General features: G+C 38.3%; 1 protein-coding gene across 3 annotated transcripts in view; it reads left to right on the plus strand.

Annotated features, from left to right (window-relative positions):
• LOC137875325 (cell adhesion molecule 2-like) overlaps positions 1–10,768 on the plus strand; it is a 125,822-nt gene extending 115,054 nt beyond the window's left edge. For 2 of the 3 annotated variants that reach the window (XM_068714464.1, XM_068714483.1), the window contains 6 exons: positions 1,832–1,990; positions 2,295–2,385; positions 2,572–2,750; positions 6,799–6,825; positions 8,662–8,784; positions 8,895–10,768. In XM_068714464.1, coding sequence (XP_068570565.1) covers positions 1,832–1,990; positions 2,295–2,385; positions 2,572–2,750; positions 6,799–6,825; positions 8,662–8,784; positions 8,895–9,013 — 698 coding nt within the window. In that variant the 3' untranslated portion in view covers positions 9,014–10,768. The remainder of the gene's footprint in view (positions 1–1,831; positions 1,991–2,294; positions 2,386–2,571; positions 2,751–6,798; positions 6,826–8,661; positions 8,785–8,894) is intronic. The other variant, XM_068714474.1, reaches the window with a different exon arrangement.
• The last annotated feature ends 901 nt before the right edge of the window (positions 10,769–11,669 follow it).

The following is an 11,669-nucleotide window of genomic DNA, read 5'->3' on the forward strand; positions in this document are numbered from 1 at the left end:
AGAGCAGTTGTTAACATGTCCCATAGGACTCTTTACCCTCCAACTACCAAACACCAAAATACTAAATGTGCAAGATTGTTCATTGAGGATGAACAAGTTCCAATGTAGGATTAAAGACCCTGCTCAATGAGGCAAAAACTTCTATTTAACAAATTAGGTTACACAATTAAAGAAAAATAAAAACATGAAATTTCTCAAAACATTTTAGGCTGTAAATATTGGTAAAAAAATAACCATAAAAGAAAATTGTTACATGCTCATTTCTTCAAGGCTGAGGACAACCTGACCCAATGAACATAAAAACGATAATCAATCTGAAGACAAGCCATAATTTAAGTCTTCCAAACTACACCCAACCAACCCATAATACGTTTTAAAAAATCTAATCCTCCCACTGAGGTTCCACCTTGTTAAAACAGATGCAGGTGGTGATTACGAGCACCCCCAGCTGCCTAAATCTGCTTGCCTCTTGGGGCCCTGGTTCAAAGGAAGTACACCTGGGCACATTCTTATGGTAACTGCCTCTGCACGCTCTCTGGCGTCGCTAGCAGCCGCCTTAAAACAGACTGACAGCTTCTTCTATGGCAGCTCTGATGCTGCAGGCGACTTGATGAATGAGAGAGAACGCTGGAGAGATTTGTGTTTGACGCCACAGAGGTACTTACTACCCTCCTCTGTACTTCAGGGCAAAATTCAAGGCCTCTGACTTTCCTCAGACATCACATTCATGGTATGTGATGTCTAGATTATTTTTAAAACCTAATTTCAATTTGTGATGCATTAGTCGATAAAAGCATGATGTCCAAGAGGACAGTGAGGTTGGATGTAAAATGGCGATTTTTTTTTTTTTCTTCTTCCTATTGTAGTTGTCTTCTTCTTCTCACTTTTAGTGTTAAAGTTTGACTTTGTGTGTGTGTGTGTCAACATGCATACAAACGACATTGTAATTAATATAAATCAGATCCAGAATGTGGTGCAAAAAAATGCCAACAAAGCACAAAAATAAAACATACCATTTCACATAACTTAATCAGATTTTCAAATCATATCCTACATGTAATTGTAGGTACAGTAAAAGATAAATCACATCTCGGGAGAGGAAGAGGAGGAGGGGGGAAGATGTAGGAAAGATATAAGGGGGTGAAGAGGGTAGTAGCTCCAGTGGAAAGTCTTTCTGAGGCCTTCGTCAAGTAATGCCTTTGTCCTTTTTTGCCTTGTTCAGTACAACTCTTTCCAGAGAAAAGTGACGCTAACACACAAAGCACTGACAGGAGAGCAGCAGCAAACTACAAAGAAATGCTTCCAATTATAAGTTAAGAGGAGTCTCTAAATGAAGACGACATCACAGGGCAGCGACAAAACAAACACAAATCAAGATCCGAAGTTGTGTAAAGGGGGAATGTTCGGGCATGAAACTAAGTAAATGAATAGAAAGGTGTGACTAGAACTGTGGAGATCCACTCTGCACTGCCGGGTGTGTCTGTTTGTGTTGACTGGGATGTTTGAGAGGTGGTCCTGGAGGAGCAAACACACCCATTCAACCGAGTCAATGCTCACACTGCTCTCCCCTCACAATTCACTCTACTTTGACTTGACTTTCAAAGGCCAAGGATTCTCTCCCTCAAAGGAGATGCAGGGAAAAACAACAACAACAACAACACTGCAGCTGTCTATGTCAGAAAAGCATCATTTTGAAATACAATGTCATGTTTCTCAAGTTTTAGTTAACATTCAAGCTGATTTCTGTTTCTTCCAAGCCAGAACTGTTCTCCAATAATATTAGCAATCCACAAGTATATTGCACCCCTGTTCATTTTCTGACTCTCTGCAGGCTCTAAGGAGGTGAATGCCACAGGGAAATCCTTCGCAGTGAGGAGTAGCCTCCAGTTCCAGGTGGACAGACGTGACGATGGCGTCGCCTACACCTGCAGCGTGGAGCATGTGTCTCTGCCAAACCCTTACATGACAACTGAGGTCCTGGAGGTCCACTGTGAGTGCAGTCATACACACCCTGCAAAGATGGATTAGGTGTAAGATTAGCAATGAGAAGAAATACAAGGATTGAGATTACATTTATTTGTCTGCAGGTTTAATTTTGCATTTGTTCAGGATTAGTGTAGGATTAGTTTGCAGGTAAGGGATTAGTACCAAAGCAGAACAGGGATACGGGCCAGAGCTAAGAGCTGCCCAATGGGTAAAGAACTAACTACTGTGGTGCTTTGCAGTGTTTGAGTTAAAGCCTCTAACATACAGTACTGTCATAGCATTGCAATTGTTTTGTCCCTTCTCCGCAGATGCTCCCCATTTGGAGATCACACATTCACTGATTATTCCACAGGAAGGACAATACTTCAAATTGGAGTGTGTGTCCATAGGCAACCCAATGTAAGTTGCCATTTTTTTACACATTCAATTTGATGACTACTAGCATGAAAATAGGCAGAAATTGGAGTTAAACATGATTTGTCATCATTACAGAATATTTGTTCAGGTAATTCAATATGTCTTTACATTTAGGAAATGATATGCAGCAAGATGAAAAGAAAACAATGTTTGTATTTTCTTTCCCAGACCTGAACCGGTGCTGTGGTCTAAAGATGGAGGAGAGCTGCCAGACATCGAGCGTATGATTGTGGAGGGCAGGGAACTAACCATCACCACACTTAATAAAACAGACAATGGCACATACCGCTGCGAGGCCAGCAACCACCTGGGGACCAACAGTGCCGAATATATACTGTTTGTATATGGTGGGTACTGTAATGGTTAGTCTTGTTATGGATGATCAGTTTTGTTATCGCTTCATACTCCGGGCTTTGCAGCACACACTGTGCTATCTCAAAGATGGTTGGTGTTCATTACAAAGATACAAAGCCAGAAGGGGGATTGTCGGTCTGGCAATTTAACTGCGAGATAGTGAACGTTGCAACCATTTTTAAAAAACTCTAAATTAAAAAGCATAATAACAAAACAATAATAGCGAAAGACATTATGAAGTATCATATGAAAGATTTTTCAATAGAATCACAACTTGTCAGCGTCTCCTAGAATTCCAATGTTTCTGTCAAACAATCGATCATAATGACTTTTGGAACATTTATAATGTCATGTTTTGTATGACGTAGATAAAAGTAGATTATGAACAGAAACTTTTTTTACTATACTATGAATGTGTGATCATGCATGTGATCCTTGTAACTCTGACAATAATTAATGCAGACTTAGTTCAAATGTATGGCTAATTTCTTTTTATGTTCTGCATAGAAATGAATGAAAACAAATGGCTGCCTGGAACAGAGAAACAAATGCAAATGTCAAAAAATGTAGCAGCATGATAAATGGATAGCACTACACTGCATTTCCTGCCAGATGGTAATGAAGGATTGGATAGAAGAAAGTAAAGGGAGGCTTCCAACAACTAAGTAAAAATGTGAAACTAAAAGTAGTACGTTTGTTTTCTAATGTTATTAAATAAGTGGAATTTTGTGGTTCAAATATTTAAAATTAAGTTTAACAGCATTTCAGGACAAGCACTGATAGTACAACTGCATGTCACCAGTTTGCAGACCATTTCCTCAAGATTTCAGTCCCAAATCTTGCCTTGGCACTGTGCAGGGTAACCCAGTTTACCTCACTATACTGTACAAATCGCTACATAGGTTTAGCTTTTGGACTCTTCCGGGGAAACGGTGGGGGGGAAAGTGTAAAGTATTCAGAATTTAGCTTCCGAGTACTGCCTGGAGGAGAGATAACTTAATCCCGAGACAGTGGAGCGTCTGAGAGAATAAAGACAGCATGGTGCAGGAAACGGATCATTAAGGCCTCTGCAGCACATGTTTTTAACGTTTATCAACAAGCCGAGCCAAGTAAAGGAACAAAAACAAGGACAGAATATTAAAATTCAACATGGATTTATTTATTACCATTTTTGCCAATTAAACTGTCCCACAGTTTGTTTGGGAGCGACTTATCACAGCTCAGACGCTGGACTTATTCAAGCTCACAGGCAGTTAGTGGATGCACAGCAGCTTCTTTTTTCGATTTTAAAGGCAGAGACCTTTGTGGAGAGGAAGCCCTTCATTGGGGAAAAAAACAAAAGGAAAAGGAGAATGACGCACTCGTCAGCTTTTGTTAGCTCAATCGCTTCTTTCCGTATGCTCATTGAGGGGTAGGCAGTGATAGTACATATCATCCTGTCATATCTGGGAGCCATGTGCTGGACCAAGGTTTCAATCCTCACATCCACTCATTCAAATTAATTGAAAGAGAAATATTACAATTTCTTGAATTTATCTGTTTTTTTTTAGTTTTAGGTGTATGTGACAGGAGCTGTTTCTCAATTTTTGAAGGATTAACAGAGGAAATAGCTAAATGTATAACCCTTGGCATTCCTCTCACTAAATTCAAAGGTCCTGGTTAGCAAGAAGGATGAAAAATTGAGTTGAGCAGGTAAAGGATGTGCAAGACGGGCTCATTTCCACCGATGATGACAGTCATTCTTCAGAGCTACATCGTGTCTGTCTGAATACTTACGCGGCCTCTTCGGATCATCTCAGCCTCTAAGCCTAATTTGCTAATGACAGGAGAGCTGAGTTGCAATAAATGTCATCGCTCCGACGCAATTCATCACCATCTGCAATCATGCTTCTTAGTACACTGTATTTAATAAAGCGAGGAAACACCGAATAGGATAATTACTTTGAGATGTTTGAGAGCTAACAGTTAATAGTTTGGTTAAATACAGTAGAGAAATAGCTATCTGATTGTGAAGCTGTATTCCTTCTTCTCTCCCCCTTAGCCTCACATTTCACTCGTTCATTATACATTTTGACCTCAACAAGTACGGCACATGATGAGTTTTACATTCTCTATGAGTGTGGCCCATTTACCAACCAATCTAGCCTGAAAATGTAATAGATGTAAGAAATACGAGTCCTTCATGTACAGTATGACTAATCCGTTTCGCAAAAGATGTTGCTGAAAGAATCTAGTCATTTGTCCAACACTTTCTATTTTATCATATGCGCATCTTTTGTTATTTTGCCTGTATTCACTGAGGTGATAGACCAGAATTAACTCAGTACACCAGCCACATGAAGTAATTTATTTATTTTTCCTGTAAGTTTTGTTGAGCCTGTTCCCCATGGAGAACTTTGTTTTTGGTCCCCCTCTGTTGCTGCTTTCATTTAGTGGATGTCATCACCTTGATGCCTCCATCTTCAGCTCCCCTTTTCTTTAGCCTCTGTTTTCCCAGTCTGCCTACCCTCCCACATCAGGCATAGGCAGTGCATGGAGCATTGAGGCGGGGCCATGAGGGGGCCCCGCCTCAATGCTCCATGCACTCACAAACACGACACTGAACACACAGTTGATGATTGATGAGCTAACAGCCGGCCTTTGAGCTGGAAAATAGCAATGTTTTTACTGGACAAATTCAATACTCTGCACTATTTTTTTCTCTTTCTGCTTTATTTTTTAACACAACGCTGTTTCCTTACCATCATTTTTATTGCAGTTTCTGATTAGTTTTTATCATTGGTAGCTGACAATATGCAGACACTGTTGGAGTATGTTACCACATCAGTTACTGTTTGCAAACCACCACGCAAATTTACATCTTCGCAGAAGCAGAAAATAGAAAACATGAGTGTTTATACTTTTGTTGTTAGGCTGAATTATTTCATTTTTTCTAATGATTTCATGACAACCAAACAATAAGAACACATGCAATTACATTTGAATAATGTTTACCAAAATCGCATGCTCCATGTGTTTACTTCAGTTCATCCCTCCTAATTAATTCATGTTGTAGTGTTTGGATATGACTTTTTCCACAAGATCACTCTGCAGGTAATACATGCTAACTACCGTAACAGTCGAAATAGCTCTGGTGTTGTGATAGAGAAAACTCAAGGTTTCTTAGATTTGGGTTGTGCTTTATTTTGACAACCAAACTATGGACCTTAAAGGTGCCCTTTGGAGTGTTCCTGTAAATAAACAAAAGTTTTGTTAACATTCAGTGTTTTTACCAAAACCCATTATGCGTATCCTTTAGGTTTAGCAAACCTGTTGAAGGCATTTTCTTCCTCATAAAATACTTGAAAAGCTGTTTTTGTTTTTAATATTTGAAATTGTGTATTGTTTACATCTCTACTAATCTTTGAGAGAACTGCCAATCAGCAAAGTAGTTTGACACTGGTGGCAGGAATGTGTATTAAGTTGACCATATGCACGTACATGCATTCTAAAAACAAACAAAACAGGAACCCAGTCATAAAAACATGCTTCATAGTACTACTAGTGGTAAACAAATACAAAAATAAATACAAAAATCTACAGGGTACCTTTTAAACTGTGAGGACTTGAGCTGTGAGTTAACTTTTTGAGCAACTTTAAATTTGGCCATATCTGTATACTCTTACTTATCTTTCATCATATGCCAAATATTAAAAAAAAAATCTCAGTACTTTTTTTTCTAAAAATATGTTTATTTGTAATTTTGACGCATTAAGGACGTACATATTGAACAACACAAATCGCAATCTTTACATTTTTGTTCTTCATCTTGTCCTTGTTATCTTGTGCTGCTCTCCCAGTTTCCAGTAACTCCAGTTATGCATGCATTTGGCTGTGACAGCAAGCTTCGCTTTCCGTCACTTCTGCACGTGGTCAAAGTAAAAAACAGACCATGCTAATTTCTCATGTTTCCTATACAAACTTTGTGGTCACCTTTTTTATCACGGTGTTGTTCCCCTCGTCTTCCTTTACTGCTGTCACTGTCTGCAACCATGGCAACAGCCAAAGACTTTCCAGGGCCTACAACAGGTAAATATCCCACTAGACGATCATTGCAAGCCAGATTTACAGTGTGTGATGCTGAAACTGGATCTGGGTCAGGACGCATCACAGCCTCCACACAGCATGAGCCAAACCATCACCATGCATGGATGCTCACTCAGCTGACGCCAGCCGCTTTCTCTCCAGCCATGTCACAGGCTGCATAAGTTATCACACAATATGTTTCTGATTTGGTATGTCTTTGCACAATGAAATGGACGTCTTTATCTGAGTGAAGCTGGGATGGAGATTGTGTCTGTGCCAGTGTGTAAATATTCGATTTCAGATCATGTGATTACTTGTGATCTTTCACATTTCTGATCACATCAAAAAAATATCTGTTCATTATATGTGTCTAGGTACGTTCATGATTTAGTATATGTGCATAGCATGTGGTTGCAGCAATTTAGTTTGATATGGTATTATGTGAGATCTGCCAGACACAATGGAAATAAGATAGAAACAAGATTCACATTTCTTTCTTGATATAACTAAACCCTGAACAGACCAAATATTGCAAATTGAGTCATTGATGTCACTGTGTGCCGTTGAAATGTCTTGAGTTTTCCTTTTGTGACAGTGTTTATAGTTTCTTAAGTGTCTTCTCAGATATTCAAGAAAATTGTTCACTTTTTTTTTTGCATCATTTTTAAATGGATAAATATAGTTTGTTCCAGGATAATCAGTGTTTTGAATTGAAGTCAACAATCTGGTTGGACAAGTATAAATACTCTTACAACGTAAGTGGAAAACATAATTTGCAAGTTGTGTTGAGATGACACCTTCAGCTGCAGTGCAACCAGAGTAGTTCATCTTGTCTTATTCCTGTGAGCAGTGTGCACCAGCCAAGTGTGATATGAAAATTGCTTATGCCCCTTGTTGACAGCGGAATCACCCAAAGAGATCATTATATCCATCGACATGCAACCGAAATTAAGTTAATTCAACTGTTGTACCAAAACAGTTATTGCTTCAAAGTGTGAAGTGCCTGCTTGTGAGTCCCTGATAAAACAATTGTGGTGGTTCAATCCTGCATGTAGTTATATAAACTGCATGTTTCTCGATGCCATCTCTTTTTATTTTTAACGTCCCACACTGGGTTGCTGAAAATGATGGTTGCATTTCGTTAACAGAGGAGTATAACGAGGTTTGTAGGAACATCCCCGCCGTCATTTCCCAGGGTCACTTTGCAAATCTGAGCACAAGCCATAGCCATCCATCAGCTTGAGCTAATGAGAGCACACAAGGTGCACAGTAAAGACACAGCCACTTACTGTTTATTACAGCACAGACACAAAGGCATGCTCCTGCCTGGGAAACCTTCAGCTCGCTCTCTGCCCGGAGGACGCCACATGTTAAATAACACTTATTTAAAAAAACCTGATCGTCAGCACCTGAATGTGAAAACACAAAAAAGATAGCATGTGTAGAGGCTTTGGCGAAAAAACAAAAACATCAGTCAGGGCTAGACTTCAGTTTTCTTGCAGTATGTTGCTGTTGCTCATGCAACATTTTTTGAATTGTGCAAAGATTTGTGGTATTTCCTATGATTACATCTTTTCTACCTCAATTTAAGCACTTCAAAGCAGCAATGACAGGTTTTTCTCTGAATATGACAAGCTCATTTGGGACTGTGCTTTGTTCGAGTGTGTCAAAGTGTTAAAGCTACATCAGGATTTTTTCATGACACTTGCAAGAGTAAATTATTTTCAATGCATTTGAATAAATGTCTACACCTGCATTAGATAGCAGCTAAACATCTTGCAGGTGTTTCTTTTGTCTCCACTTTTCCCTCCATTTCTCTCTGTCTCTGTTTTGGTACAGATCCTAATGCTTTAGGACAACATGGACCTGACCACGCTTTAATTGGTGGTGTTGTTGCAGTCGTCGTCTTCATCACCTTGTGTCTGATAATAGTTCTTGGACGATATCTGGCCAGACATAAAGGTAAAAGAGGTCACTTGAGCTTCCTTGAGTAACAATTTTCTTGACCGCAGAAAATGTCTAGTGCATTTAAGCAGGTGGATAACTTGCTGTATGGCTCTGTATGTCTACAGGGACGTATCTAACACACGAGGCCAAGGGAGCAGAGGATGCCCCAGACGCAGACACAGCCATCATCAATGCTGAGGGAAACCATGTGCATGCAGAGGAAAAGAAAGAGTACTTCATTTAGACTTCTTTTTCTCTTTTCCTTTTGTTTCATGACAACTTTTGACAGCAGACATGCAAATGAAGCTGCCTCAGTGTCACTACATGATCTGTTTTACTTTACTTATTATTCTTTTGTCTTCTCCAGAAAGCTCATGCTTGGATACTCAAAGCAGTCGCTGACAATATAGCCTTGTCCTTTTGTAATCAATGTAAACCTTGTACAATTAGATTATTTCCATTTCCGTTTTATGGTGCCTAAATGCTGTACATTTTTCTGCATTTCTTCCATCGCTTGTATTAACTTTTTTTCTCTAGTCTCTCTTACTTTACTTGTCAACTTTTTGCAGATTTTTTAAAATTCAGAATCAACGAGAAATGTACTTCAACTCCAGTTTGAGTCAAGTCTTCGCTTTCTTTTCAAAAGGTGTTGCTTTAAGAGTGGATGTTAAATACATAAACAGGATTAAACAGTGGTTTTAGATCTTGCCTCGAGCTTACACAGCCAAACTGCATACATTAAAAAAAAAAGACCAAATTGACCAGAAACTTTGACAAAACAAAACATTGAAGCACAGTCTATGTGATTGTCTGTAGAATCAACTCCCTCTGTCAATATATTTCTGCTTTGATTTACTTTCAGTTTTCACTCATGCTGTTGATTTGTACCAACAGAGAACAAGTTCGAAAATTTAAGCACAAAGTCTGAGGACTAACATGGAGGGAAAATACATCCACTGTTTCTTGTCTCAGGATTCAATATGAGTCTAGATGGAGAGATGGTGTCATGTGATGAAGATTTCAGTACACTTACAGTTATCGTCATGGATGAAGATCTTTAATTTTGGTTGGCGATTTGATGTAAGATCCTAACTGAATGAGTGGAACCTTGTGGGGGTTCATTATTTATGTTGACTTTTATTGAACAACTATGCTCAATGTGTGGATATTGCTGTAAAATACTTTGCTAACGTGAATATTGGTGAACAATATTGTTGAATCTTGAGATCCCTGACATATTACAATTTGTATATTAGCATATACAGTATTTAAAGTAGTCCACAAGTCTTGATTTTTTTTTTTTTCCATTTATCTAACAAGAGGTTGTTTTACCAGGTGGCATGTAAATAATGTGTAAGTATTCAATTTTAGTAAAAGATAAAAACTCTGGTTATAGATTTTAATTTCAGGTCTCATCAGTTCCCATCACTTTGGAATTATTTACACAATTTGGAAGACTTTTTTTTAAAACAGGGATTCTAATAAATTGCTTAAAATTAAAAAAAAAAATATTCTGGTCAATATATGTATTTATTATTATGATTGATTGACATTTATTATATAATACTATATTGATTGATATTATTGCTGTTATTACTAAAGTAGTTGTCTGACATTAACTTTTCCATTTTTTAATTCTGTAATTTATCATTAAAAAAACAATACAAGGATCACCGTTATGGCCTTTGAGTTTGCTGCAAACAGTACTAATGTTGAGGCATTGGTGAATTAGACATGTCCTCACTGTATATAGTCACTGTATCAAAGACATTGAACCACATTGCCAATGCTCATACATGTTATTTTGTTAGTTCGGTATGAAGCTATAAATAACTCATTTTGTACAAAGTTTGAATCGCTGTAATTAATTTGCTTTTTATGGGGGATGTGTGAGGTTTGCTTTTTTCTCAGTATTGAATATTCATTTTTCAACTATGCCACTGTAAAAAAAGAAAAAAGAGAGACAAAATGCGGATTAAAATATGAACTTGAAAACTGCCATTTTGTTGTGACTAGATTTGTACTTTGAAATGCACTCAAGAGTAATGCTTTATGCTCGTGAATTACAGCTCTATTACCCACAGTCACAATATGAGTCTGCATCTCTACAGTTATATTAAAGGGCGCATATGTTGATGGACAGTACTATGACCAGAGCTGCACTGTAATTGTTATTCCATGCAACTGTTGAGTATTGCTCAGCCTTTAGTATTAATAATATATGCAAAGTGTTGAAAGATTAAAAAACCATGAAGCTCCTCAGGAAAATTGCCCGAGGCTCCGAGCTCGGCTCATGATTTGTGCATTAATACAGGGTGACAAAAGGAAGACTTGAGTCTCCCCAAATTCCTCCCCGTCTCACTGAAAGCGAGTTCGATATGCTTGAAGTGGCTTCAAGAAACGTCCCACAGATGTCAACGCAGCAGGCTGCTGTTGCCCTTGTTTTAACAAACATAAGAGAGGAATAGGCTGAGAGGAGAAAACTGGAGGCGAACCACTTAGTGATTTGACATTATGGTCATGGATGTCAGGATGCAGCTGATTGCTTTAATTGAAAGTGAAACACTTAAGATGACACTTTATTGATCCCTGTGGAGAAATTAGGTCATTGAATAAGCAAATAAGAGCATCAAACAGGAAAAAGACAAATGAAATACATGTAGATTACAAAAGAGGAGAACAGAAATGTCGGAAAAAGTATTAGCAGTAGAATAAAGTGGATACAATTGTGGAGTTCAAATATATGCAGACGTTGCCATTGTACCGGTGCAAAACATGGAGATTGGCACAGGTATTATAGGAATCCCTGTCTTCTTACTGTAAATAAGGATTACTGCAGAATAACAATGTGCTATAGATGATGTTTAGTGTGCATAAAAATGCAGTCTTTACAAAAAGTC

The sequence above is a fragment of the Cebidichthys violaceus genome, unplaced genomic scaffold (assembly GCF_023349555.1).
Source record: "Cebidichthys violaceus isolate CVI_PGR_0920_01 unplaced genomic scaffold, fCebVio1.0.p SCAF_1, whole genome shotgun sequence".
Taxonomy (NCBI): Eukaryota; Metazoa; Chordata; class Actinopteri; order Perciformes; family Stichaeidae; genus Cebidichthys; species Cebidichthys violaceus.